Source organism: Lepidochelys kempii, chromosome 14 (genome assembly GCF_965140265.1).
Source record: "Lepidochelys kempii isolate rLepKem1 chromosome 14, rLepKem1.hap2, whole genome shotgun sequence".
Classification (NCBI taxonomy): domain Eukaryota; kingdom Metazoa; phylum Chordata; order Testudines; family Cheloniidae; genus Lepidochelys; species Lepidochelys kempii.
Genome location: NC_133269.1, coordinates 34,394,514 through 34,422,405, shown reverse-complemented (window position 1 = coordinate 34,422,405; position 27,892 = coordinate 34,394,514). Strand labels below are relative to the sequence as shown.

Below are 27,892 nucleotides of genomic sequence, written 5' to 3'. Positions count from 1 at the left end.
AAAAATGGAAAGTCAATAAGAAAATATTTTAAACATAATCCATAGCTCGCCTGTGGAACTCAGTGCCACAAAGTGTCACTGAGGTCAAAAGCTTATAAAAAGGATTAGACATTTATATAGGAAATGAGACCATCCACAATTACATCAGACAAGAAAAAATTGATGGGATATAAATTCTGATTCTTTGGGGTATAAGCCATACAACTGGGAGACCTCAGGGAGAAACTTCTGTGGGCATAGTTGCCCTTTAGGGCATTACTTTCACCTTGTTCTGGGTGGAAGCGAAGACATGTTCAGGCTTAACTGCCGTGGTCTAACAGTCTGACATCCTAGCACAAGTAAAATTGTGTATGTGCAAGAAAATGCAAGTAAGCATGTCTGTGAGCAAATGAAAGTGAAAGAGGCACAAAGGCGGAAGAGAGCAGTTTGAACTAGCACAAAACAAATGGGGGAAGAGAGCTAATGGAAAACTCGGAGGCTAATCCATATGTATAAGGAGAGAGAGTAGAAAAAGTTATATATAGTTGGCATAACAAAGGATCAAGGAAGCCATGAATTGACTCATCCTGGAGGTGACTGTGGTGGTACCATCCCATTTCCCAATCTGCTTCCCACTTGTAAGTAACTGATCACTGCTTACTTAATAAAGATTTGTTTGTTCCATCTACTGGGCAGTCCTAAAGCAACTGGTCATTGTCAGAAGCAGGAGAATAACTGACGAGATGGATCATGGGTCTAACCTCGTCTGTCAATTCCTGCGCTCCTATGAAAGGTGATATCATTTGAGGTCTTGGGCACTAGGGGAGGTGCAATGTACTCCCTCAGTGGGACAATATCTGGGCTTCCCTGCTTTGCATTCATGCCATTATAGCATTTTCAGCTCCCACCAGGCCTTAAATTCAGATGGAGCTGTCTGGAGCAGAGCTCTGGTAAATATTTTCAATCCCCTCGAATTTCTATAGCATGTTGGGGGTGGCATAAGCGGCTCTGGGAAATACTCTATGAGAATTTAAGCCCTGGTTCCCACATAAGTGAAACATCCCCTAAGGGAGGACTGATTCCCTGGTGGGGGGGGGGGGGCTTTCACAACAGGCTGCTCAGAAAGGGGTGCTCTACCCTGTACCAGGTGATTGACAAGGGCACCTCATTTTAGAAAGAGAAATCTTTAATCAGACTGGGACTTTTCAGCTTGGAAAAGAGACGACTAAGGGTGGATATGATAGAGTTCTGTAAAATCATGACAGGTGAGGAGAAAGTAAATAAGGAAGTGTTATTTACTGCTTGTAACACAAGAACTAGGGGTCACCCAATGAAATGAATAGGCAGCAGATTTAAAACAAACAAAAGGAAGTATTTCTTCACACAAAGCCCAGTCAACCTGTGGAACTCCTTGCCAGAGGATGTTGTGAAGGCCAAGACTATAACAGGGTCTAAAAATATCTAGATAAGTTCCTGGAGGATCAGTCCAATCAATGGCTATTAGTCAGGATGGGCAGAGATGATGTCCCGAGTCACAGGCACCAACTTTTGTCAGCGCTGGTGAGTGCTCGCCCCCCCCCCCCCGGCACCGCCCCTGCGCCACCCCAACCCCGTCCCTCCCTGTCCCTATTAGATCCCTCCCCAGATTCCCACCTCGGCCCTGCCTCCTCTCCCCTCCCTCCCAGGCTTGCTGTGCGAAACAGCTGTTTCGCAGAGCAAGCGCTGGGAGGGAGGGGGAGAAGCAGGACCCAGCAGCGCGCTCAGGGGACGAGGCGGAGTGGAGGTAGAGGTGAGCTGGGGTGGGGGGATGGGGTGGGGAGCTGCCGGTGGATGCAGAGCACCCACCAATTTTTCCCTGTGGGTGCTCCAGCCCCAGCACACCCACACAGTTGGCGCCTATGTCTCTAGCCTCTGTTTGCCAGAAGCTGGGAATGGGTGACAGGGGTTGGATCACTTGATGATCACCTGTTCTGTTCATTCCCTCTGGGGCACCTGGCATCAGCCACTGTCGGAAGACAGGATACTGGGCTAGATGGACCTTTAGTCTGAGCCAGTGTGGATGTTCTTATATGTGTTAGAGTTGGCCCTTCTGGAATGAGCAACAAGGGAAGGGTTAAACTCATCAGCACCCCCCTCTGGATGGGGATGGAGCTGGGAGACAGGTAGGGAAAGGGAGGCGGGTTCTGGGTGTTTGATCTCTCTGCCCCAGAGGATCCCTTTCTGTCCTTCCAGCTGAGAATCTCTGCCAAGGGACAGACCAGACAAGGGGGAAGGAGGGAAGTGGAGAAAGGGGCGGGAGTGGAGAGAAAAATGCTGGGGGAAGAGGAAGACAGCATGGGTGATGGGCAGGAGTGGGGGATGGGGGAGAACAAGCAAAGGAGTGGGGGGCTGGGATGGGGGAGAGATTGTGAAGAGATGGGAAGGGAAACAGAGGAGAGGGCACTGTGTGAGGAAACAGTCTCAGTGTCACTGAGGGGTGCTCTGATGCCAGACAGGTGTCCTGAGACTTTTGAAGATGCCATAATGTCTCCTCCTCTCTATGTTGCATCTGGACAGATGAATTATCTGTCAGTCTGTCTGTTTTTCTATCTGTCTTTGCATGGCACATATGGGATGAGATGATTATCCATCCATCCATCAAGGAATACAGAGTAAAAACAACTAGCAGGGTGAAGTTTCTTGCCTTCGTTCTTGGAGAGCATGTTAACGACAAACTATTTTAACTCCGTTCCCCAGTCCTTCACACACACATTCAAGTCCTCTGCAGATACTGGTACATGGATTTTCTCAGACCAAGAGGAAAGATCTTTATCAGGACCCCATGGGAAGTAAATCACTGACATTAATTGGATCATTCCAGCCTAAAACCCATTGCAATTTTTGCAAGCAAATTATTTTCCTCCCCAGGAAAACTGGCCTTTCCCCTCCCCTCTAAAATGCTTTTCAGTGAATGAATTTTTTTCAAAAATGTATTTGATAAATAAAAGTGTTACAAAAATGTTCAAAAACATGACATCCATTTTTGAACACTATGAAATATAAACAACCAACATTTTGATTTTTTCATGAAAAACAATGTTTATTCAAGCCTCATGGCATCTGTGCCAAAATAAAACACATTCTGGAAGCTCTTTAGAAGTTGGTCAGTGGAAATAATATTATTTGTGGGTTTTTGGTTGTTGTTCTTTTGCCACCAGATACTGTCATTTTTTTTTTTTTTTTTTTTTTGCCAGATACCCTTTTAAATCATTATTCATGCCAAGCAGTTCTTGCAAAACTAAGGAAAGATTGGCACCTTGTGGACACACTGAAAATAGCCAGCTATAACCCATAGACTCATCAGCACAGACATATCCTCATCCTCTCTGAGGATCCAAGAGGAGAATTTAGCCCTGAGTCCATGCTGGTGCTGTTATGACCAAAATTATACAAAAGTCTGGACAGCACGTACAACCTAATTATCAGATAAGAACCTTGGGTTTGGATCTGGCTTTGTGTCCAGCCTCCAGTCTGAATCTCTCTCCCATTTGTCTTCAAACTTTTAAAAAGTTTGGAATCAGATCTGGATTTCATATCCCACTGTACAGGTGTGTCCTGATCTGATGTTTTGTTTCTATCCACAGTAGATCTAAGCTTTCTGAATTCATAACCAGAGATTTGTTTCTGCTGTGAAGTTCAGATCAAATCTTTGTTCCATAACTCAGAGCCAGAATTATTTACCACTTATGGAGTTCACACCCAACTCTGGATGCAGAATTTGGCTCCAAAGTTTTGGGTTGTATCCACTAAGGCACAATAAAAGCCTAGATCTGAGTATGGAATTCAGATCTGGGTTTTTTATTTCCGTACTGCTTGTGTGACCCTTCTGCCAGTTGAAGTCAGCAGCAACAAGGGCTGGGTTCAATATCTAGGGTTCCTTGTCAACAATACGACACAAAACTGGCTTGAGCCCACACCCAGTAACCTGGGACAATTACACACCACCCCTGAGCGCCTCTGAGAGGCAATACTTCCCCTCTCGCAAGCACACAGTCCTAGTGTAGAAAAGGAACTATTAATAAAAAGGAGGGCCACAAGAAGGATTCATAAACATAAATCCATGAACAAGACACCCACCCCAGAGTACATTGGGCAGGGTCCTTTTGCCTCAGGTTCTTAAGTCCAGCAACTAAAAGTTCCTTTAATGTGCCCCTCCCTTCACCGCACCTTACTCACAGTTGCTGTCCTTGGTCAGTGCAGACCCAGAATTCAGAGGTGCATATGCAGAGCTCACCCCCAACCCCGGCTGGGGGCGGGAAGGGAAAAGAATGCACCTTGCGTGCCCCACCAGCTGCTCAGCACTCTGGGGTGCCTTGGAATCCACTGGTGGCGGAACCTTCTCAAAAGTGGGGAGGGAGCAGGGGCCCCGCTCCCACCATGGCCCCGCCCTTCCCCTGCCCCCAGACAAGCTAGAAGCTGGAGCAGGCTGGGAGCCGCAGACCCTCCACCTGCCCGAGGTGGAAGGGGCTGAGAGCAGCCCCTGGTCCATGTCCCCAGTCTGTGGGACCCCATCGGGGATGGGGCCTCAGAGCTGCAGCCTGGCCAGGCTAAGAGCCATGTGACCAGGTAGCTGTGGGGAGCCATGGTGGACCCTCCTCCTGCCCTGCATGGGGGGCAAGTATATGGGCCAGGGGATGCTCTTGGCACCTCCACCCCAGGCAGGTGGACGGTCCACAGCATGGTACCCCATGCTGCCCAACTAGGCTCCAGCTGTCAGCCTGGCTGTGGGGGACTTAGGGGGAGGCAGGCCCATGGCAAAAAGTGGGAGGGCCATGACCCCCTTTCAGTGATCCCACCACTTAATAGAGCTCTTAGTGACTTCAGCTGTTAGTGGGGGAAGCCATTATGGTAATGCACACTGTCCCACAGCAGTGATTTTAGCTCTGTTGGTGTGTTATAGGACTTTCCGTTGAGCCTTAAGCAGCTCTGTTACTACACAGCGGAAAGAGGAAAGATCAAATGATGCCTAAGATCCTTGGTCAGCACCAGTACCACCCAGTACAAGTACTTATGCCCACCCTCTTGCAATTGCACTGGGCTTCAGCACCTATGTCCCCCGCCTAGTGTGTTCAGTTTAATTGAGGTTGAGTCCCTCAGTCAGGGTATACCAAGCACAGTTCTACTGCCCTTGATTCACACAACAAGGATAACCACCCTTTAGTGCCCCTTCCCCCAATAACGAAATGACTTGTTATCCAACCCCAGCCAGAAGTGATCATTTAATAGAATCATAGAAGATTAGGGTTGGAAGAGACCTCAGGAGGTCATCTAGTCCAACCCCCTGCTCAAAGCAGGACCCATCCCCAAATAAATCATCCCAGCCAGGGCTTTGTCAAGCCGGGCCTTAAAACCCTCTAAGGATGGAGATTCCACCACCTCCCTAGGTAACCCATTCCAGTGCTTAACCACCCTCCTAGTGAAATAGTATTTCCTGATATCCAACCTAGACCTCCCCCACTGCAACTTGAGACCATTGCTCCTTCTTCTGTCATCTGCCACCACTGAGAACAGCCTAGCTCCATCCTCACTGGAACCCCTCTTCAGATAGTTGAAGGCTGCTATCAAATCCCCCCTCACTCTTTTCTTCTGCAGACTAAATAACCCCAGTCCCCTCAGCCTCTCCTCATAAATCATGTGCCCCAACCCCCTGATCATTTTCATTGCCCTCCACTGGACTTTCTCCAATTTGTCCACATCCTTTCTGTAGTGAGGTGGCCCCAAAACTGGATGCAATACTGCAGATGTGGCCTCACCAGTGCCAAATGGAGGGGAATAATCACTTCCCTCAATCTGCTGGCAATGCTGTTACGAATGCCGCTCAATATGCCATTAGCCTTCCTGGCAACAAGGGCACACTGCTGACTCATATCCAGCTTCTCATCCACTGTAATCCCCAGGTCCTTTTCTGCAGAACTGATGCTTAGCCAGTTGCTCCCCAGCCTGTAGCGGTGCATGGGATTCTTCCGTCCTAAGTGCAGGACTCTGCACTTGTCCTTGTTCAACCTCATCAGATTTCTTTTGGCCCAATCCTCCAATTTGTCTAGGTCACTCTGGACCCTATCCCTACCCTCCACCATATCTACCTCCCCACCCACCTTAGTGTCATCTGCGAACTTGCTGAGGGTGCAATCCATTCCATCATCCAGATCATTAATAAAGATGTTGAACAAAACTGGCCCTAGGACCAACCCCTGGGGCACTCTGCTTGGGCAAAGCAATCCCGTCTGCTGAGCACTGAGGCAGGGTGGGTGTGCCAATGCAAAGGAGAGCAGCTCCTGAAGTCCTCCTCCACAGCTCATTACTAGATGACAGGGGAGAGCTCATTCAGATCCTGCTTACATTTGTCATAGCTGCAGTTCAAGAAAGCATCCTTAATCAGCAAAGCACTTAAGCACTGAAGTCAATGGGTCTTAAGCAGGCACTCAAATGATATCCTGAATGGAGGCCTGTAAGAGCTATGAAGCACAGATCCAGAATTTAGCTCCAGAGTTGTGAGCTGGGCCCGCTAGGGAGCGATGACATTCAGGTCTAGATCTGGCTCTGGAATTCAGATCTGGAGTGGCATCCCATCCTCTTCCAACCTCCTATTGCTAAGAATGATCAAACCCAGATCCAGAACACGGATCTGGAGTTTGGGGGGGTTGGGTATCTCTCTGCCTATGTTTTCCATCAGAGTCTCCTCCACTGGCTGCAGCCCTGATGAGTGACTCATTACCAGTTTAAGAAATTTGACACTGCAGATATGACCCTGTGACAGCAGCTGTCTCAGAATGGGAACACCCACATCACATTCCATGCCAAGTATTCATTAAAGTGAAATCAGTTCCTGCTCTCAGGGAAAAGAGCCATGGCTGCTGTCTTCCTCCCCGGGAACCTGCAAGACGAGGCAACTTGTTCAGTCTGCCTGGAGTTCTTCAAAGACCCCGTGTCCATAGAGTGCGGCCACAACTTCTGCCGAACCTGCATCACCAAGAGCTGGAGAGGCCTGGAGATGGATTTCCCCTGCCCTCAGTGCCGGGAGATCTTCCAGCAGAAGAACTTCAGGCCCAACAGGCAGCTAGCCAACATGTGCGAGATCATCAGCCAGTTTGCAGTACCTGGGGCGAAAGGGGCTCTGGAGGAGGGACTCTGTGAGAAACACAGGGAAGCGTTCAAACTCTTCTGCAGGGATGATCAGAGGTCGATCTGCGTGGTGTGTGACAGATCCCGGGAGCACCGGCCTCACACTGTGGTGCCCGTAGAGGAGGCTGCCCAGGAGTACAAGGTACTATCTGTCTGTCTGTCTATCATCAGATCTGTACGTCTATCTATATTTGTATTTAGCAAGTCTCCCTCTCCCCCTCTATCATCTACATCCCCCACTGCATCTATCTAGCTACACCAGTGGTTCTCAACCAGGAGTATACAAACCCCTGGGGGTATGCAGAGGTCTTCCAGGGGTACATCAACATATCTAGCTATTTGCCTAGTTTTACAACAGGCTACATAAAAAGCACTAGCGAAGTCAGTGCAAACTAAAATTTCCTACAGACAATGACCTGTTTATACTGCTGTATATACTGTACACTGAAATGTCAGTAAAATATTTATATTCCAGTTGATTCATTTTATAATTATATGATAAAAATGAGAAAGTCAGCAATTGTTCAGTAATAGTGAGGTCGTGACACTTCTGTATTTTAGGTCTGATTTTGTAAGCAAGTCATTTTTAAGTGAGGTGAAACTTAGGGGCTGTGCAAGACAAATCAGCCTCCTGAAAGGGGGACAGTGGTCTGGAAGGTTGAGAGTCACTGGTCTACGCCACAAAAGTACACAGCAATCACCTAGTTCAGAGGTTTTCCACAGAGCACTCTTCTTTGAGGAGCTGGCACATCATAAACTACTGGTCTCTCCATTTTCTCCAGCTGCACTAAAAGACATCTTAAAAATATACAAAATACTTTCCTAATATTACCTTTCTGTATAAGCAGTTGCTGTGGCCGCTACCCTGATGTTATCTGATTGCAAATGGGAAGGGGGGATGCAGGATCATAAGTCTAGAAGACAATCTCTCTGTCAAGATGTGGTGCATACTATGGGAAAGTTGGAGAATGCTGGCTCCAGTTAGTCTCCCTTAATTATATTGAATTTAAGCCATGTGATTGAAGGAGCCTGACGCTGCAAACACTTACTGTACTTGCTCAGTTGCCTTGTTAGAAAACGAAGGGTTAAATGAGAAAGTCTCCCGATCTATTTTTGGCAAGGGAGAATTCCCAAGGATGAATAAGGTCTTTTGCAGACACTGATTCTTCCGAGACGGGGCTAAGTTTTCTGTTTATGTCTTCAATGGTGATAATTAAAATGGAATTTACAGCTGATAAATGCAGCAATACTGTGTGTGTGAGAATGTATTAGTGCGTATGTGCGTATGAGTTTCTTCTCTGTGTCTGTGTGTTTGCCTCTTTGTGTGTGTGTGTACATGCACAAAAATGACGTTGTTCCTTCTCTGTGTATGTCTGTCTGTCTGTCTGTTTGTATGTATGCATAGGTCTGCCTCTTTTTGTGGGAGAACATGATCGTTTCATTTGCATGAATGTGTTTGTGTGAGTAACGCTGAGTTTTTTCTCTTGTGTTGTCTCTGTGCACTGAGAACAAAATACACCAACACAAATAAGACCCCAACAAAAACAAATAATAATAATCAAATATAATGTTTCCTGTTGTTCCTAGGAACAAATTCAGAGCCAATTGGATTTCCTGAAAAAAGAGAGACAAGAATTGCTGGAATTTAAATCAAAGGATGATAAGAAAAGCCAAGAGCTACTGGTGGGTGCCTGCTATTAATAACAAGATATAAATGACAGGTTTCAGAGTAGCAGCCGTGTTAGTCTGTATTCGCAAAAAGAAGAGGAGGACTTGTGGCACCTTAGAGACTAACCAATTTATTTGAGCATAAGCTTTCGTGAACTACAGCACACTTAACTACAGCACACTTCATCGGTGAAGTGAGCTGTAGCTCATGAAAGCTTATGCTCAAATAAATTGGTTAGTCTCTAAGGTGCCACAAGTACTCCTTTTCTTTTTAAGATATAAATGAGTTAGGAGCCTAACTCTCGTTGACATTTATGTCTGCACGGTGGTAAACTTGATTCTTCTTAGTGTGTAACACTACATTCCCATCAGGGGTGCCAGAACAGGTGGGACCAGGCGGCCATGGCCCCACACTTTTTACCGGCTGTAAGGGTGAGCGACGGCGGGAGGGGGCAGAGAGGAGCGGACAGGATCTTGGGGGAAGGGGCAGTGTAAGGGCTGGGCCTTGGGAGAATTGGCGGCATGAAGGAGGGGGCTCAGGGAGAAGGGGCAGTGCAGGGGTGGAGCCTCAGAGGGTGGCGTGCGGCGGGGGTGGGGCCATGATTCAGGCATCTGTAGGCCCCCCACCACTTTTAGGGTGCTTCTGCAGCTCCTGATTCCCATTGGGTTATTATGGAGATAGGTGTCGTAGAAATACTAAAACTGTCCTAAAATTTGATAAAGGGCTTGTGATTTTTGATGCTCCCCACCACACACTTTTTTGGTGCCCTTGCCCTATTTAAGACACCTCAGAGTCATGGAGCCCTAGATTTTAGAGGCCAGTCTGAGCTTCTGCATAACAGACCCAGAGACCCCCCCACCCAGTAATTTATACAACAAGTCCATCTTCCCAGTTTGAGCCAAAGCATGGCTTTTAGAAAGACATCAAACCTTTATTTAAAGACTTAGGGATGGAGAATCCACCACATCTGGTGCTTAATTTGTGACAGTGCTGAGCCCCGGCACTTCTAGCCTTGGCAGTTCATAACCCCAGCACTTCTGGGCTTGCTGCATCAGTTATGAATGTAAGAAAATGTCTTGAGCCCTGGCACCTCTTTCATTACAAAATTAAGCACTGACCACATGCCTGTGGGAGTTGTTCCGAAGGTTAATTAGCCAGTCAAAAATGTGCCCCTCATGTCTAGTGTGAGTTAAAGGGGCTTAGTTTTCAGGGGATGTGAGCTTAGCACTTTCTGAAATCCTGGACATTTTGTGGTGCCTCAAACTGGGCCCTTAAAAATGAAAACCCCACAAAATCATCGATCGCATTTGAGAATTAGGTCAGCAGCAACAACAGAGAGATTTTCCAGTGCAAAAGTAAGGTAGCTCTTGTCTAGTCAAAGTGCAACACAACTACATAGCAAGCAGTGCAAAATGCTATTTAAGTAAACATTTATTGATTGCTGGCTCTGACCTCCCGCTGGATCACCAGCTGTTGTCTCAGTAGAAGGAAAGGGGAGCTGTTTATAACTTGAGACGCTCCTCTGGTGCTGAGCAAATACAGAGCGTTGAAACTGCGTAACTTGGGTGAGAGCTATGCAAATTGCCACAGGACTGGATCAAGCCCCATGTTCCCATTCCTCTGTCACTGGTCATGCCCCACGGAGCCTCATATATCCTAATCATCCTCAGAGACCTCGAGTACCATGCAAACTTCTACACAGATTTACACAGTTTCCCGTGCTTAGTATCATATCAGCCTGCATAATTCAAGATTGAGGGGGGACGGAGGATGTCACAAGGGAGCGGAACATAAATGCTTGATTTAGAGAAAATAAACAAGGGGGGGGGGAATCCAGATTTAACTCGGGAAATTCATGCAACCCAAATCGAGGAGAAAGGAGAGGAAGTTTTTGACCATACATTGCATTAGAGCAATACATTTCATTCCCTATCCTCTGCTGCTATCTAGTGCTCATTTCATGTAATTCCTTCAAAGCTAAAGTTTGTTGCCCTTCCCCCTTCTGTTTATTATCTTGCTATTATTAATTTTTGATTATTATTATTATTACAGTTCCTCGGAGCCCCGGTCATGGACCAAGACCTCATTGTGCTAGGCACTGTACTAACACACAATAAAAAGTCCCTGCCCCAGGAGTACTTTCTCCCTGCCAATCAAACAGTACTGTAGTGACTTAAGTGTAGACATTAGCGTTAGCGTGCAGAGTAGAAGTAATCTGGGACAGCCACAGGGCTGGCAGGGGAGAGGCTGACAGGCAGAATTCTGCCATTCATTGGTTGATAGCCTGGAATGGGAATGAGAGCAGCCAGTCAGGTAAAGTTATTCCCAGCTGAACCTGGGCCATGGCTGCCTACCAGTTTACGCTAGAACGCAGCTCAAAAATAGCACTTCCAAGTTGTCTGAAAGTTTTTGGTGTCCCCCCAGGCCATTCAGGTAAAAGGGAGAGTATTGCACACTAAAAACGGTGAGACTCATGATAGAATCATGAGAGCTGGCAACACTGGTTAATAATTCTGATGACATTTCACCCCTAGCCAAAGGCCAGGCTGGCAGATGGTTAGATAACTGTCCCAGCAATCATTTTTGTGCCCTGTGGCCGGGGACACCTAACCTCACTTGTCTAACCAGTTTGCCTGGTCTTTCTCCTGGCTTTCTGTGTGACTGGATATCCCAGAGCGCATTGTTCCATACCGTGCTAGCATCTAAGCACTTTATCCCCTGCTGAGTCACATATATTTTGTCCAGACTACACCAATACAAGCACAGCCATGCCGTGTGATGGCTGTGTGTGCACAAATGCATTTCAACCCCAGTGGTGTGGTGATTAAACCACCATGTGCACACAACCAGCAGCCACAGGCATAGGCACCGACTCCACGGGTGCTCCAGGGGGAGGAGTGGGGACGGGGCCCGCTCGGGGGAGGGGGTGGAACTGGGGAGGAAGAGGCAGGGTTGGGGTAGGGTTTGGGGAAGGGGTATAGTGTGGGCAGGGCCTGGGGCTGAGCGGGGGTTCAGCAACCCCAGGGATAGGAGGAAGGTGGCACCTGTGGCCACAGGCCCTAGTCTTTGCACTGTCTCCACAGGCCCCACCAACATCTGTAAAGCCATCACCACACATCCCTTCTCAAAACTCCCCTCTTCTAGGACGCGTATGGAAAGGCACACCCTTGCTGCGATCCCTACCACATTTGTCACCCTGTTGCTCCCTCCCCACTTGATGGTGTCATCGATCCGCCTCTTCCATTTTGCCTCTTAGGGCACGTCTACACTACAAAATGAAGTCGTCCGAACTTATGTGAGCGTACAATCGCTGCAGTAATTACATCACTTGGGTGTGTTTACACTCTGCTCCTTGTGTCGGTGGTGCACGTCCTCACCGGGAGTGCTTACACTGATTGTACTGTCACTGTGGAGCGGCTTCTGAAGGCCAGTAACAGTTGATGTAAGCAACGTAGTGTCTACACTGACACTGCGTTGACCTAACTTAATCCACATTGACTCGATGCCTCTTGTGGAGGTGGAGTTATTAAGTCGGTGTAATGGGTGAGTTAAGTTGGCAGGAGCGAAATTTTAGTGTAGACACAGAGTTGGGTCGACGTAAGCTACCTTGCAGTGACCTAACGCTGTAGTGGAGACCAGGGCTTAGTTTGTAAGCTCTTTGGGCCTTGAAATGCACCCTCAATATAAAAATGATATAGTCAATATGTAGTTAGTTGGTTGGAACTGGGTTAAATGAGAGTGTAACTAACTAACTGGTTGTGTGAATTTGCTTATAGTTCAGAGAGGGCATAAGGTGGAAATTCACCCATTTTCTTCACAAGTTAATTGGCAATCTAAGGTTCTTATCAGCCCACCATTACCATAATATCTAAGCACCTCACAGTCTTTAATGTTTTCATCCTCACAGCACTCCTGTGAAGCAGGGCTGGTCTACTACCCCCATTTTACAGATGGCGAACAGAGCCTGAGCCAAAGCCCACTGAAGTGCAGGGAAAGACTCTCATTGACTTTAACGGGTTTAGGGTCAAACCCTGAGGCAGGAGCGCTGGAAGCTTCCTAGAAGTGTGGGTGGGAGGAGGCCACCAGCACCTGAACCATAGCCCTGCCCCTCACTCTGCCTCTTCCCCAGGCCCTGCCTCTGTGCCGCCTCTCCCCCCAGAGGCCCCACCCCCACACCGCCTCTTCTCCCTGAGGCCCTGCCCTGTGACATCTCTTCCACCCAAGACCCCGCCCTTGTGCCACCTCATCCTCTTGAAATCCCACTCCCTGCTCGCTCCTCTCTGCCCCCTCCCCCCATCGCTTGCCCTTAAGGCAGGTAAAAAGTGGGAGGGCTAGCTTATTTATTTAAGATATGCTCTTCTTCAAAAGGAACTCTTTTTGGGGGGTGAGTTCTAAATCCTGTGTTATTCAGGAGGTCACATTAGATTATCTCAGCAGTCCCTTCTGGCACCGGAATCTATGGAAATTTGGGGGTTTTGGTTGAATTGGTATTCAGCAGTGGAAACCTGTTTCAGCAAAAAATTCTGGCTAGCTCTATTCACTACCTCATGCTGCCATTGCATTCAGCAATGTACAATCCATCATATGAGTTTACTGACCTGCTCTCTACCTGATCATTTATTTTTGTTGAAGAAAACTATAGAGTTGGAGCGGCAGATGCTCATCTCTGAATTCGAGGGTCTGCGCCAGTTTCTGCATGACCAGGAGCATCTCCTTCTGGGCCAGCTGGAGAAGATGGAGAAGGGAATCGCCAAGAAGCAGAATGAGAACCTCACCGAGCTCTCTAAAGAGATTTCACTCCTCAACCAACTGATAACAGACTTGAAAGAGAAAATCCAACAGCCAGTGCTTGAGTTGCTCAAGGTAAGGCTGGGGCCATGAGCTCTTGGACATGGAAGGAGAAGGCCTTTACCCATCAGCATCACAAAAATAAGACACCTCAATAATGGTGGCCATTTCCCCCCACAAAATACATACATAAATAAAAATGAATGGCCGGGTGTGGGGCATGGATGGGAATATTGATTTGAAAAATGTCCAACCAGCTCTACTTCTGAGTGATGGCTGCATTCAAAGCTATTAGGATTGGTACACAAAAGAGAGTGCACCATGGGGGAATTCATCCCCACCGCTCCATGTTATTTCTTTTAGCCCAAGCAGCTAGCTAAAACATTTGTGGCTTTGTGGGTCGTTCCAGCTGGGAGGAGAAATTGGGGGTGGAGTCAGAGACCTTTCATGCAATCTAGTTCATTTACAAGTCCTGAACACAGGAGGATCCAAACAATAGAAGACCGTATCTTTACTCATATCTCCAAGCCTCTTCTAGCAAGTACCACATCGTGATTGTCCAGGGTGTATCTGTAGCGTCTCTTCCAGCCTGTTCCGGTGTGATTCACCCACACACCCTCACCTAGTAACCAGCCCATATAGTTCTAATTCCTGGGCAAACTTGCATATCCCTATGTTGTAGGTGAGGGCTGCAATAAACAAGCTTAAGTGTTTTCTGCAGGTATCTGACATTCTCTCCCTAGCTTCTCAATGACATTTTGCCCAAACCACAACCCTCCACTGAAGCAGTGGTATCTTGTGTTGGGCTCTCTGCACAAGGGTCCATTTCATCCATGGGGCCAAATCCTCAGCTGGTTGAAAATAGACACAGATCCATTGAAGTCACCTGTGCTGATATACACACAGGATGGGTATCTGACCCGCAGCTCTTGTAAAATGTAAGGAACGAGGGGACTGTCTTATCTGGAATTATCAACGTGGGGAATGTCAGTGTAGGCATAGGCACTGGCTCCGAGGGTGCTCCGGGACTCAACAACCCACGGGGAAAAAATAGGGGGTGCTCAGAACCCATGGACCATGGCCCCACCAGCGCTTGGCCTCTTCTCAGGTAGCCCTGCCTGTGCTGCATCTCTTCCCCTGAAGGCCCCTCTCCTCCTCACTCACCCTTAAGGGAGGAGGGGGCAGAAAGGAGCGAACAACAGCGCAGGCACTTGGGCGAGGGGTGGGGAGGAGCGAGTGGCGAGCTGGTGGGGAAGGGAGTGTCAGGGGAGGGGGTGAAGAGGAGCAGGTGGGAGGCACTCAGGGGAGGGGGCAGAGAAGAGCGAGTGGCGGGCAGGCGGGTGAGGGCAGCCTTGGGGGAGGGGAAAGAGTGGGGGGGAAGAGACGGAGTGGGGGTGTGGCTTTGGGGGAAGAGGCCGAGCAAGAGTGGAGACTCGGGGCAGAGCAAGGGTGGAGCACCCACCAGCAAAAAGAAAGTCAGCGCCAGAATGTAGGGACTTGATTTGGGCCCTGACGGAGATTGAACCATGGTCTTTCAAAGCTAAAAGCACGAGTTTGAAGTCAAGGATAAGGACTCATACAAGCTCATAGACTTGTATTTGGTGGGTAGGCCACAGAGCGGGTGGGCATGAAGAACACACCCTGTCCAGTGAGTGACATGAATGCAAGGTAGTATCTCTTTCTTTCCCCCCTTCTAGGATGTGACGAGCATCTTGAACAGGTACGGAGCCACGTTTTTACCCTCCCTCATGCTTGTCTCACGAGTGCCGCTGAACGGTCAGTGTTAGCCCTTCAGAGATAATCAGGGACACTTGGGCACACTGGGACAGAAAGAGCACCTGCTGCTCCACGTATACCCTGGGCTCCTTCTAGCTTCTTCTGTGGAAATTTAGAAATGCTCAGAAACTCTCAGATCTCCTTTTCCTACCAGGGAGCTCAGTCAAGTACCAGATTGAAAGCTGTAGGGACTGGAGTCCTGCTTTTATTTATCTGTGTAACATGCAACTCACTCTTTACGTATCCCTCGAGCACCATTTATGGCAGTGATTCCCAACCTGTGGGGCGTGGAGGAACGTTTCGGGGGCAGCAGAGGGGAGGGAGCACCACCCAATCCCGCTCCACCCCCAGCTCTGCTAAAGCCCCATTCCCAGCCCCAGCCCTGCCCCCAGCCATTCCCAGCCCCAGACCTGCCCCCAGTTGTGGCCCCAGCCTCTGCCCCCTTACCCCTGTTCACATCCCCCACTCCGCTGGAAGCTGTGGCCCTGCTCCCAGCCCTGAAAAGTTTGAGGACCACTGATTTAAACCCTTAGGATGAAATTCAGCTTGGCACAGTGGCTCAGACATGGCATGGCGCACCACCACTTAAGCCCCACTTATAGTCTGATCCAAGGCCCTTTGAGGTCGTTGGGCATCTTTACAGTGACTTCAATGGCCTTTCTCTCAAGACCTTGATGTGGGACTCCAGTGTTGCATAGTTCTATGAACAGGCCCTCAGAGTCAGTGATGGCCTTCCCCACCAAGGTAAAATAACCCTGCCCTGAAGTATGGCACAACGGCCAGGACACTAGTGGAGGACTTTGAAATTCTGGGGTTAAGTCCTTGCTCTATCAGAGACTTCTTGGGAGATATCAGACAAGTCTCTTAGGGTACATCCACATGGCAAAGAAAAATCTACGGCTGCCCCATGCCAGCTGATTCGAGCTCAAAGGAGTTGGGTGTCTTGCCTGTTGTCTTGCTTGTTGTTTATAGGAAGCAGTTTGGCCTAGTGATCTGAGCATTAGATGGGGCTTCAGCAAACATGCCAGAAATTGGGCTTGTTTTTGGCTTAATTGGCTTGTGAGTTGCTTGTTGGCTAGTTTTTGGCTTGTAGCTTGTTGTAGCTTGTTGCTTCTTTCTTTTTATTGGCTCCCAGCAAACAGGGGCAAGGGGGGCAAGCAGGGGCAAGGGGCAAGCAGAGGCAAGGTGGGGGAGAGTCAGAGGTGCACAGCGGGCCCACCACAGTCCCAGACTGCATGTCAGAGGATATAGTCACATAGGGTGTTGGGGTTCTTAGGGATTGGCTTGTTTTGGCCTTGTTTTTAAATGGGATTAGCTTGATTTTTGGCGTATTGTGAAAGTTGGGGTGCTTATTTACCGTGTGAAAGTTGGCAACTGTGGGCTTCAGAAGATGTGGGTTCTATTCCTGACTGTGCCAGTGACTGCAGGGGGGATGATAGGCAAGTCACTTCCCTTATTTGAGCCTCAGTTTCCCGCTCTGTGAATGGGGATCATGATACCGACCTCCTTTGAAGTCTGCTGATGAGAAGAGCTAGGTATAATTAAAAGTAGGGGACAGCTCCCCCTCTCTCTGGCTTGGGTCAGCAGTCCACTCCCCTCCTCTTTGGCTGGCATGGGGAAATCTCCCTCTCCTGTTTCAATCTGTTTTATACAGTGCCCAAGAAGGTCCCACTCAAAGGGTGAGAAGAAGGGTTGGTCTCCTTGGGCAGTTTGGTCCTTTAGCTCTGGGCTGAGTCCTCCAGTTGTGGTGATAAATAATTAAAAACAAACCACAATATTAACAGAAAGGGCTTGAGTGTCTTCTCCCCGCAGGCATATCCCCACATCCACCTGGAAGAGCAGGGAGTCACCTATCTCTGCAGCATTGTACATGCTTCTCCTGGCCCCCTGGGTGGTGGGGATCTGTCCGTGACGAGCTGATGGGATGAGGATAGGGTAGGGCACTGATTCAATGCCCAGTTAAGTTAATTGGATTCTTTCCATTGACATCAATGGATCACATCCAAGCAGCGGAGAGGATGTGAGGACAGGTGTGCTAAATCCATGGTTTACTACACATGCTCCCCTGAGAAATAAGTGAGATAGATAGAGTGTGTGGGGATAAATAGATCTTGACGAATACTATACATTAAATTCATTATTTGCAGAATATTGTCATTTTTTTTCAGTGAACATATTCAGCTAGCACTATAGCTGAAGAAATACTATTAACCAACACCACTTCAGTCTGACTAGCCCAGTTTTGTGGTGGAAGACATAAGTGGGCTGAAAATTTGTGCTGGCCCTTCTGCCTACGGGGGGTACGGGGGGGGGTGTATGTGAATTTCACTCTCAAGCACTAACACAAAACAAATTGGATACTTTGGTGAATATTTGTGAGCATTGGAGCAGCTCTATAGCTCATCATCATAACATAGAACAATTTCCATTTTTTCTTCAGAAGCAAGGGTCTGAAGTTTCAGAAGCCGGTTCCTGTCTCTTCTGATATGAAAAGCTCTGTCAGCAATTTCTCTCTCAAGACTGTTGTCCTCAAGGCAGTGTTAAAGAAATTCAAAGGTGAGTGGAAGCAAAACCTCTAGTTTAAAATATACTTGGCCTTCAGTAATGTTTTCTATGGATTTTAGTGCTAAAGAGGTCCCTGATATGTTCAGTGCCCAAGGGAAAAGATAATGATTCTTTGTGCGTGTCTTGTTTAGCCTTTGTTAACAGATCATTGCACCAACTAAGAAGAGCCAGTAGATGGTGCTAAGAGATTTCAAAAGCATGAGAAATTAGTGAAACTAAAAACAACAGGGCCTTTCTTAGATGAAAATCCCATGAGATGAAATCACTCCTGAACAGAGAGCCTTTGCCATGGGAGCCCGGTTTTGAGGTTTTAAGTGGTGCCTAGACCTCTGCAGAAGGGGGATTTTCTACTGACTTCAGTGGACAATTTGTTTGACTAAGATCCAAAAATAAGAACAAGGCCCAATCACATTAGACAAGCTCTGCAGAGCTGCAGACAGACCCATGGGACAGAATTTGAGAGTGCCATTAAACATTAAGGCCAGTCAAGAAGTGACTAGCAATGATAATGTTTACAATGATTTTTCACTCATTATTGACATTCAAAAACAGTCTGTTAGCTAAGGGTGAATTCGCTGGGTATTCAGGCTCTCCTCAAGTGAAAAGCAACGAGGTGGAGTTCCCAAGGTTGCCAACGCTTGCCATTTTTATCACCAGTCTGCTGACACTGCGCATTGTGCTCAAAGCCCCAGCTTCCCAGAATCAAGCTACTTCATGAGGATCTCCGCTGTCATATTTTTAAAAAGGAAGTTTCTAGGCCATGTGGTTGCACAGAAAAACTTGAGAACATGGCCCGAGTGTGTAGCTTAACGTCTCAGAAACCAGACAGCACAGAAAAATAAGAAGAAAAGTATTAATATTTTAAGCCAATCTCATGACTTTTGAGCGCTAGGGATTGGCCATTCTGGGCGGCATGTATAAGAGGCCAGGGGAGGCTAAGCCTCCCAAAAAATGGCCAGCCATGCAGGGTGGAACTGCCGCGGGTGTGTTGCAGATCACCCCTCTGGAGCCACGCCAGCCAGTCGCCGCATTTGGAGCGCCGGAAGTGAAACTCCATAGAAGTGGGGGATGGGTCCCTGGCTCCTCCCCACCCCCACTCTGCCTCTTTCCCCAAGGTTCTGCCCCCCCCCGCACCTCTTCCCCTGAGGCCTCCCTCTACCCACTTCTCACTTCTCCCCACCTTCTCCCACTCTGTTGCTCGCTTAGGGCAGGAAAAAATGATGGGGGTTTGGCCCCATGACCCCCTGGTGGCTTTTATGGGAAGGAGGAGGGCAGAAAGGATCGAGCGGCAGGTGAGAGGGCCCTAGGGGTGGAGAGGCATGAGTGGTGGGCGGGGGGGGGGGGCAGGGGTGTCTCGGGGGAGGGGGCGGAGAGGTGCTAGCAGGGGACGAGGAGGGCTTTGAGAGAAGGGGCTGAGCGGGATCGGGGCCTGGGGTGGAGTGGGGGTGGAGCGCAGGAGGGACCTCGGGGGGAGGAGGCTGAGCGGAGGTGGGCGGAGCCACGGTCCGGGCTCACTCATTCCCAGACTCTTCAAATGTAGGAGTCACGCTCCACCCGTGTTGGCTATGCTGAATTCCTCCCACCCCTAAGCAACTTTGTTATGCTGATCTAACCCCCCACATACACAGCGCTATGTTGATGGGAGAGCTTCTCCCACTGACCTAGCTACCGCCTCTCAGGGAGGTGGATTAACTACGTTGATGGGAGAGCTCTCTCCCATCGGCATAGGAGCGTCTTCACTTAAGTACCACAGTGGTGCAGCTGCATCAGTACAGCAGCAGTAGTTGCAGTGTTTGAAGTGTAGACCTGCCCTAACACTGTCTACACTGAGGGTTAGGTCAATATAGCTATGTCTCTGTGGAACTTCCACACCCCTGAGAGACGTAGCTATGCTGAAGCAAGATGCAGCGTTGTAAGTGTCGACCTGCCCTTAGTGATGTTACTTGAAGTTAAGTTTGTCCAGCCCTTAGTCATGTTACTGGGAGCTTACCCACAGGAGCAGTCCTGTTGAAGTGGCAGTATTCTTCTGAATAAAGTTTCCTTACTGATCCTCACTGGTATATCAGCATCGGCAGTAACTGACTTTCTTCTTCTTTCAGAGACTCTGCAGGATGAACTGGGAAAAGGTGAAAAAGGTAAAAGGAACATAGACTTTACATTTTGGTTGTAATTTGCAAAGGGTTTTGGCACAGGCACCAACTTTCTTCTTTTCAGGTGGGTGCTCCAATCCCGCTCTGCCCCGAGGCCCCACCCCCACTCCACCCCTTCTCCCAAGACCCCACCCTTGCTCTGTCTCTTCCCTCCCCCACTCCGCTCCCTCTCCCCAGTGCCTCTTGCCCACAGCTGAACTGATCACCAGGGCTCACCAAACAGCTGATAGGCGGGTGACTGGTGGGTGGTGAACGCACTATTTTTCCCTGCCCCTGGAGTACGCACAGAGTCGGCACCTACAGGTTTTGGTGAAACAAAATGACAATTTTAATTTTCTTCTTTCTCAATGATTTCCAGATGCAGTTGGCTTAGGGTTGGTCTACACTAAAAAGTGAAGTTGACCCAGCTGTGTCGCTCAAGAGCGTAAAAAATCCACACCCCATAGCGACAAAGTTAAGCCAACCTAAGTCTCCAGGTAGACTGCGCTAGGTCAACAGAAGAATTCTTTGTTGACCTAGCTGCCTCTTGGGAAGGTGGATTACCTATGCTGACGGGAACTCATCTCCTTAGCATAGGCGGTGCCTACACTGAAGCTCTACAATAGCCCAGCTGCAGCTGTAGCATTTCAAATGTAGACAAGCCCTCAGTTCAAGAGTCAAAAGATGGATTTTCTCACTGAGGCTCTGCAAGTCAAGCTGGGCCCTTTCTGCCTGTTACATACACCAGCCTGCAGCTTGCAATGGAAAGCACAGAGATTTTAACTTACTCTGGTGTCATCCAATTCCCTCTGGCTTTGTTCCTCAGGCATTTCAAACAGCAAATTAAGGTCCCGATTTTGCCAAACTTACTCTGAGGTCTGGTCTAGAAAGTTTGACTGGCATAGCTATGTCAGAAATGTGAAAAAAAATCATACCTCTAATGGATATCCAGTAGAACCTCAGAATTACGAACACCAGAGTTACGAACTGACCAGTCAACTACACACCTCATTTGGAACTGGAAGTACGTCATCAGGCAGCAGCAGAGACCAAAAAAAAAAAAAAAGAAGAAGAAAAAGAAAGAAAAGCAAATACAGGACAGTCCTGTGTTAAACATAAACTACTAAAAAAATTTGAAAAAAGGAAAGCTGTATTTTTCTTCTGCATAGTAAAGCTTCACAGCTGATTTAAGTCAGTGTTCAGTTATAAGCTTTTGAAAGAACCATAATGTTTTGTTTAGAGCAGGGGTCCTCAAACTTCATTGCACCGCGACCCCCTTCTGACAACAAAAATCACTACACAACCCCAGGAGCATGGACCGAACCCTGAGCCCTAGGCAGGGGCTGGGTCAGGGGGTGGCAAAGCCAAAGCTCAAGGGCTTCAGTCCCAGGCAGAAGGCCTGTAACCTAAGCCCCGCCATCGAGGGCTGAAGCTTGGGCCGCAGGTGGTGGGGCTTGGGCTTTGGCTTGGGCCCCAGGCACCAGCAAGTCTAACGACAGCCTTGGCAACCCCATTAAAACAGGGTCGCAACCCACTTTGGGGTCCCAACCCACAGTTTGAGAACTGTTGGTTTACAGGTTTCAGAGTAGCAGCCGTGTTAGTCTGTATTCTGTATTTCCAGCAGTTGACAAGAACGTCTGAGGAACAGTGGGCAGAGGGGAATAAACATGGGGAAATAGTTTTACTTTGTGTAATGACCCATCCATTCCCAGTCTCTATTCAAGCCTAAGTTAATTGTATCCAGTTTGCAAATTAATTCCAATTCAGCAGTCTCTCATTTGAGTCTGTTTTTGAAGTTTTTTTGTTGAAGAATTGCAACTTTTAGGTCTGTAATCGAGTGACCAAAGAGATTGAAGTGTTCTCCGACTGGTTTTTGAAGGTTATAATTCTTGACGTCTGATTTGTGTCCATTTATTCTTTTATGTAGAGACTGTCCAGTTTGGCCAATGTACATGGCAGAGGAGCATTGCTGGCACATGATGGCATATATCACATTGGTAGAAGTGCAGGTGGACAAGCCTCTGATAGTGTGGCTGATGTGATTAGGCACAAGGAAGGTGTCCCCTGAATAGATATGTGGACACAGTTGGCAATGGGCTTTGTTGCAAGGATAGGTTCCTGGGTTAGTGGTTCTGTTGTGTGGTGTGTGGTTGCTGGTGAGTATTTGCTTCTAGTTGGGGGGCTGTCACTAGCCATCACCTTCAGCCCCCAATTAAAACCTCTCCAACGCATCATCAAGGATCTACAGCCTATCCTGAAGGACGACCCACCACTCTCACAGATCTTAGGAGACAGGCCAGTCCTTGCTTACAGACAGCCCCCCAACCTGAAGCAAATATTTCCCCATATTTATTCTCCCCCCCACCCCCCACTGTTCCTTAGACGTTCTTGTCAACTGCTGGAAATGGCCCACCTTGATTATAATGATTGGTAATAGCTCACCTTAAGTGATCACTCTCCTTACAGTGTGTATGGTAACACCCATTGTTTCATGTTCTCTATGTATATAAATCTCCCCACTGTGTTTTCCACTGAATGCATCCGATGAAGTGAGCTGTAGCTCACGAAAACTTATGCTCAAATAAATTGGTTAGTCTCTAAGGTGCCACAAGTCCTCCTTTTCTTTTTGTTGGTTTACAGTTACGGATCTTTCAGAGTTATGAACAACCTCCATTCCTGAGGGGTGCATAACTCTGAGGTTCTACTGTAGCTGTGCTGGTAAGAGCCCTTGTGCAGATGCAATTATAGCAGCAAAAATACCTTGCTTGTACAGCTTATTCCGTTCAGGGAACTGGTTTAAGCTACACCAGCAAAAGAACTCAGCTGCATCTCCACTTTGATTAGCTGTGTTACTATACCTTACTGATAGCAACCCCTTTTAAGTGTAAACAAGACCACAGTGGGCCTTTGCTCCATGAGAAATCAAGAGAGCACACTGTGAAGAAGGACTGATCCAAAGCAAATTGTTGTCCAATTTTCTTTTCAACAGGCTTTAGATCAGACCCTAAGTTATAATTCACGGCAATGTTATCAGCTCTCACAATCTTATGACATGTCTCATGATAGCTGATGTTTTATTTAAAGCCCCAGTACCAGGAATCATGTGATTCGAGAGAATCTCAGCTTTCATTTTTGTTTTAAAAGAATACGTTCCCAGCTCTGTTGGCTGTGGAAAAATTGGAAAAATGTGACCCAAGCATCCCAAAGGCTCAGAAACCAGCCAACAAATAACCCTACTTTTATCATTGTTTAAACAAATCTCAAGATTTCTGTAGGGAGGGGAGTCAGACTTGTGATTTTTGAACATTTGGGGTTGACAAACTTGCAAGGGGTGAAATCCACCCAGGTACAGAGAACATAAGAATGGCCATACTGGGTCAGACCAAAGGTCCATCTTGTCCAGTATCCTGTCTTCCAACAGTGGCCAATGCCAGGTGCTTCGGAGAATGAAAAGAATGGATAATCATCAAGTGATCCATCCTCTGTGGCCCATTCCCAGCTTCTGGCAAGCAGCAACTAAGGATACCATCCCTACCCATCCTGGCTAATAGCCATTGATGGACCAATCCTCCATGAACTTACCTAGTTCTTTTTTGAACCCTGTTATAGTCTTGGCCTTCACAACATCCTCTGGCAAGGAGTTCCACAGGTTGACTGTGGGTTGTGTGACAAAATACTTCCTTTTGTTTGTTTTAAACTTGTTGCCTATTAATTTCATTTGGTGATGCCTAGTTCTTGTGTTACGAGAAGGAGTAAATAACAGCATATGGCCCACCCATGACCTTAGTCCTACTCAAGGCCTATTTTGGAGGCCTAAGCTTGAGATAAATTATCCCTAGGCCTTGTAGTGATCTCTGCAAAGGTGTGAATTTCATCCAGTGACAACAGGAGGGGCAGAATCAAGACTGCAAACATTTTTTAAAAGTGCATAAAATCAATATTGCCCTTTAAATGAATCCAGGTGATTTCATGGCTCAGATATTTTGGGGCTACCCCCTCTGCCTAATGTGGATGCTCTCTGTTAACAAACAGGCCTTTCACCCTCACTCTGTTCTAGTCCACATCACTTTCATGGCTGCCACGTCGCCAGCTTTCACACCCATCTCTGTGGTGCTGCCACAAAGCCTTGGCCTTTTGCAGGCCCAGCTGAGGGCCTGAGGAAAGCCCCAGAGGGCCTAGGCTGAGGTTTTCAAGCCTGGGTGCCTAAAGTCGGGCTCCTCAATTTATAATTGGGCAGCTAGATCTCTAACGGCCTTGTTTTCAGAAGTGCTGAGCAGCCACAAATCCAGCTGAAGCCAATGGGAGCGGCCGGATCTGGGAAGTGAGAGCTGAACACTCTTAAATTTTAAACCGTTTCGGTGAGACAAAACAGAAGCCGCATTGGCTGGGCCAATGGGCATACAACTGTGGGGCAAAATCCGGCCTCCCTATTGAAGCCAATGGCAGGTTTGTAACTCACTTCAATGGGCCCAAGGTTTCATCCATGAGGACAAAGATGGAGCCTATTTAAGTTCATTGGGAAATTTCAGGCCCTTTTTTGTGGTACTGAAAAGCTGGGATTTTCAGTGAAGTGTAAGGGAATTTAAACCTTGGAACCCAAATCCCTGATGCTTCTAAAACCCCAGATTCTGTTTGCCAGAAGCTGGGAATGGGCGACAGGGGAATAGATCACTAGATGATTACCTTCTTCTGTTCATTCCCTCTGGAGAACCTGGCATTGGCCACTGTCAGAAGACAGGATACTGGGCTAGATGGACCTTTGGTCTGACTCAGTACGGACGTTCTTATGTTAACACGACTTGACAGTTCATGGGAGGCAGCTGTATTGCTTGAGAACATGCCATTTTCACCTTGCAACTTTGCTGTCTATAGTCACAATTTGAGGTGACTTAGGGTGTGTCTGCACAGCAGCCAGACACTCATGGGTGGCCCGTGCCAGATGACTCCGGTGCTTGGGCTGTGGGGCTGTTTCATTACTGTGTAGACATCTGTGCTTGGGCTAGAGCCAGGAGTCTAAGACCCTGTGAAGTGGGAGGATTCCAGAAGTTGGGCTCCAGCTCAAGGCCAGAAATCTACTTAGCAATGAAACAGCCTGAGCCCTACAAGGCCAAGTCAGCTGGCATGGGCCATCCACGGGTTTTGTGCTCTGTGAACATACCCTTAAGCTATCTTATTGTTTTAAGCCTGACTTTGTGAATAAAGCATCATTTTATCTACCCTCTTCCTTAAGACCCATCTGCATCCAATCTGAGGTATGGAGATATGTTTAGGCCAAGATTTTCAACACTGACTGGTAGGTATTCTAAGGATACTCAGTTTTTAAGAGGTTCTGGTTTTTAAAAGATGGCATGTCAAGCACCTTATGTGACTCACATCAAGCACCTAAATACGTAAGTGACCTCATTTTTAGAAGTGCTGAGTCACCACAAATCCAACTGAAGCCAGTGGAAGCTGTGAATTCAGATCTGAACCATCTCAACTAAGAACTGGTTTGGACCGGAGGCTCCAGGTCTCGCTTGTTCTTAGGCCCCTCCCAGAAAATGGAGGCACCACCAATTTTGAAAAACTTGACCTAGGTATCAGTTGCTTTTTATTACAGCAGAACCCTCGTTTTACAAATAATTGGGGACTGAGGTGTTCATAACATTGAAAAGTTCATAAAAATGCACCTCGCAAAAGGACAGTGCAGGGGTGTGTGTAAGATGCAACAGGGGGCACTTTGTTGCTTTCTTCTAGTCCTTCAAACCACAGCAAAGTAATTTCCAGTGAACTGAAGGCATCAGAATGTGAAGGAACAAGGACAAGCTCTTCACTGACATCACCGTCATGATGAAATTTCTCCCTTCTACCCTCATTGGGAAAAATGGTCATTCATAAAATCAAGTGTAGGTGCCGAGTTACCGAGTTGCCGGGGTGTGCTCAACCCCTGTCCCGCCCCAAGCCCCACCCCCGCTCCACCCTTCCTCCAAGTCTCTGCCCTGACTCGTCCCACCCCTGTCCTGCCTTTTCCTTCCCTCACTTCTCCCCCCCTCTCCCAACGCCTCCTACACTACAGAACAGCTGATCCATTGCAGGCGGGAGGCCCTGGAAGGGAGAGGAGCTTATGGGAGGGGCTGCCGGCAGGCAGGAGATGCCGTGGGGGAGGGGGAGGCATTGATCCATGGGGCTGATAGTGGGTGCAGAGCACCCACTGTTTTTTTTTCTGGGGGTGCTCCAGCCCTGGAGACCTATGGAGTCAGCACCTATGAAATCAAGCTTCTAGTGCAGATATAAAATTGCTAATCATTTGCATGGGGTTTGCATAGTTTCTCCTTCTACTGGTAATTCTACATTGTTGTTCTTATTATTATCCACAGAGGACCTGACTCTGGATCCGGATACAGCCAACCAGCTGCTCATCTTATCCACAGATCTCAAGAGTGTGAGGATGGGATGCCGAAAACAGGAGCTGCCTGATAACCCCAAGCGATTCGACACTAACTCCCGGGTGCTGGCTTTGGAAGGATTCAAGTCGGGGAGGCATTACTGGGAGGTGGAAGTGGGGGCCTCAGATGGCTGGGCTTTTGGGGTGGCCAGGGAGTCGGTGAGGAGGAAAGGTCTGACTCAGTTTTCCCCCGAGGAGGGGATCTGGGCAGTGCAACAAAACGGAGGGCGCTACTGGGCTGTCACCTCCCCTCAACGCACCCCGCTTTGCATCGGCGAGAGGCTCAGTAAGGTCCGGGTTTACCTAGACTACGAAGGGGAAGAGGTGTCATTCTACAACGCTGAGAACATGCAGCACATGTTTACTTTTAATGTTGCCTTTAATGAGAGAGTGTTCCCCCTCTTTTCAGTCTGCTCCACAATCACCTACATTAAACTGTGTCCCTGAAACTTGCAAAACAATTCACTTAAGACTTGCCCGGGTGCCCCTCACAGAAAAAGCAGCCAGAAACCGTGAAGATGAGCATGGCATTAATGCAATAGCTAGGTTGTTAGCTAGCTAGCCTAGGCAGTTGCTTGTGTTTTCATGATCAGGTCATCTAGCCCTGACCAGAACAGGTCCAGACCACATGGCAGTTGGTCCATATTTGTGATCCATGAGGTTGGGCCGAAAGCTCCTTAAAATCAATAAACAGACTCCAGTTGACTTAAGTGGGCTTTGGACTTAAGAGGGCAGGTGCAATGAGGGGATATTTTCAGAAAACTGCCAGTGTAGACAAAGATTGTCAGCAGGGCAAAAGCAATATGATCAGGTCTAAGGACTTGTAAATTACCACATTTAAGCCAAACCAATATAAATAAGGACTACTCTGATTTAAATGCATCTACATTGGGGTTTTGTTTCAGTCTAGCAAGATCAATTTTAAATCCATATAGTTAAACTATTGCAACTTTTCTAATAAAAGCCAGGGTGTAACGCTACTAGAAACAGCTGACCCTTGTCCAAACTACAGCTTCCATCACTGGAGCAGCACCAGTCCAGCAATTGCTTAACAGTTACCCTACAGTAGTGGAGGCCTTAGTGAGAGCCTCTGATTGTTCTCTTTATTTGAAGGCTAGATGCTAGTCCTATTTGTGTGACCCATGCACCTCTTCTGTATCTCTTGATGTGCAAGTTGTTTGAAAGTCAATGGCAAATAATTCTTTGCATGATGGGGCTTGGAAACTCACTGGTTGTCTAAAGGCCTTGTAGTAGAAATAAAATCTGAAGGCACTCTATGAACGTTTATTTTGCTTTCATTTGATATTATTCAGAATTGACCTCATGTATTTTCCATATGATCAAGTCAAGCCGAGGCCCAAGGATTACACACCATTTAAAACTGGGCTTAAATGGGATGAA

General features: G+C 47.8%; 1 protein-coding gene and 1 long non-coding RNA gene across 11 annotated transcripts in view; one reads left to right on the top strand and one right to left on the bottom strand.

Moving 5' to 3' along the window:
• The window catches only part of LOC140898298 (uncharacterized), a 96,938-nt gene that overhangs the window by 57,111 nt on the left and 11,935 nt on the right, over window positions 1-27,892 (bottom strand). For 3 of the 8 annotated variants that reach the window (XR_012154944.1, XR_012154943.1, XR_012154942.1), the window contains exon 2: window positions 19,929-21,085. This is a non-coding gene — a long non-coding RNA (uncharacterized lncRNA). Of the gene's footprint in view, window positions 1-4,582; window positions 8,755-13,407; window positions 13,535-17,865; window positions 21,086-27,892 lie in introns of those variants that run through there. The other 5 variants (XR_012154945.1, XR_012154946.1, XR_012154941.1 and 2 more) reach the window with 5 other exon arrangements.
• On the top strand, window positions 36-27,892 carry TRIM7 (tripartite motif containing 7). 3 transcript variants are annotated; one of them, XM_073311919.1, is made up of 8 exons: window positions 37-617; window positions 6,855-7,282; window positions 8,728-8,823; window positions 13,442-13,672; window positions 15,295-15,317; window positions 17,814-17,929; window positions 20,038-20,073; window positions 26,424-27,892. In XM_073311919.1, the coding sequence occupies exons 2-8, from the start codon at window positions 6,866-6,868 to the stop codon at window positions 26,936-26,938; spliced, it is 1,434 nt and encodes a 477-aa protein (XP_073168020.1). In that variant the 5' UTR covers window positions 37-617; window positions 6,855-6,865; the 3' UTR covers window positions 26,939-27,892. The 3 variants fall into 3 exon arrangements, with proteins under 3 accessions (XP_073168022.1, XP_073168020.1, XP_073168021.1); XM_073311921.1 differs by lacking the exon at window positions 8,728-8,823 and having other exon boundaries at window positions 36-617; XM_073311920.1 differs by lacking the exon at window positions 37-617 and having other exon boundaries at window positions 6,673-7,282.

What these genes read in the sequence shown, in the direction of transcription:
- TRIM7 (XM_073311919.1), top strand. Translation starts at nt 6,866, where the DNA reads ATGGCTGCTGTCTTCCTCCCCGGGAACCTGCAAGACGAGGCAACTTGT. An exon ending in AGAAAAGCCAAGAGCTACTG is followed by an intron (nt 8,824 to 13,441) that starts GTGGGTGCCTGC and finishes TTTTTGTTGAAG; the next exon opens with AAAACTATAGAGTTGGAGCG. An exon ending in CAGTGCTTGAGTTGCTCAAG is followed by an intron (nt 13,673 to 15,294) that starts GTAAGGCTGGGG and finishes CCCCCCTTCTAG; the next exon opens with GATGTGACGAGCATCTTGAA.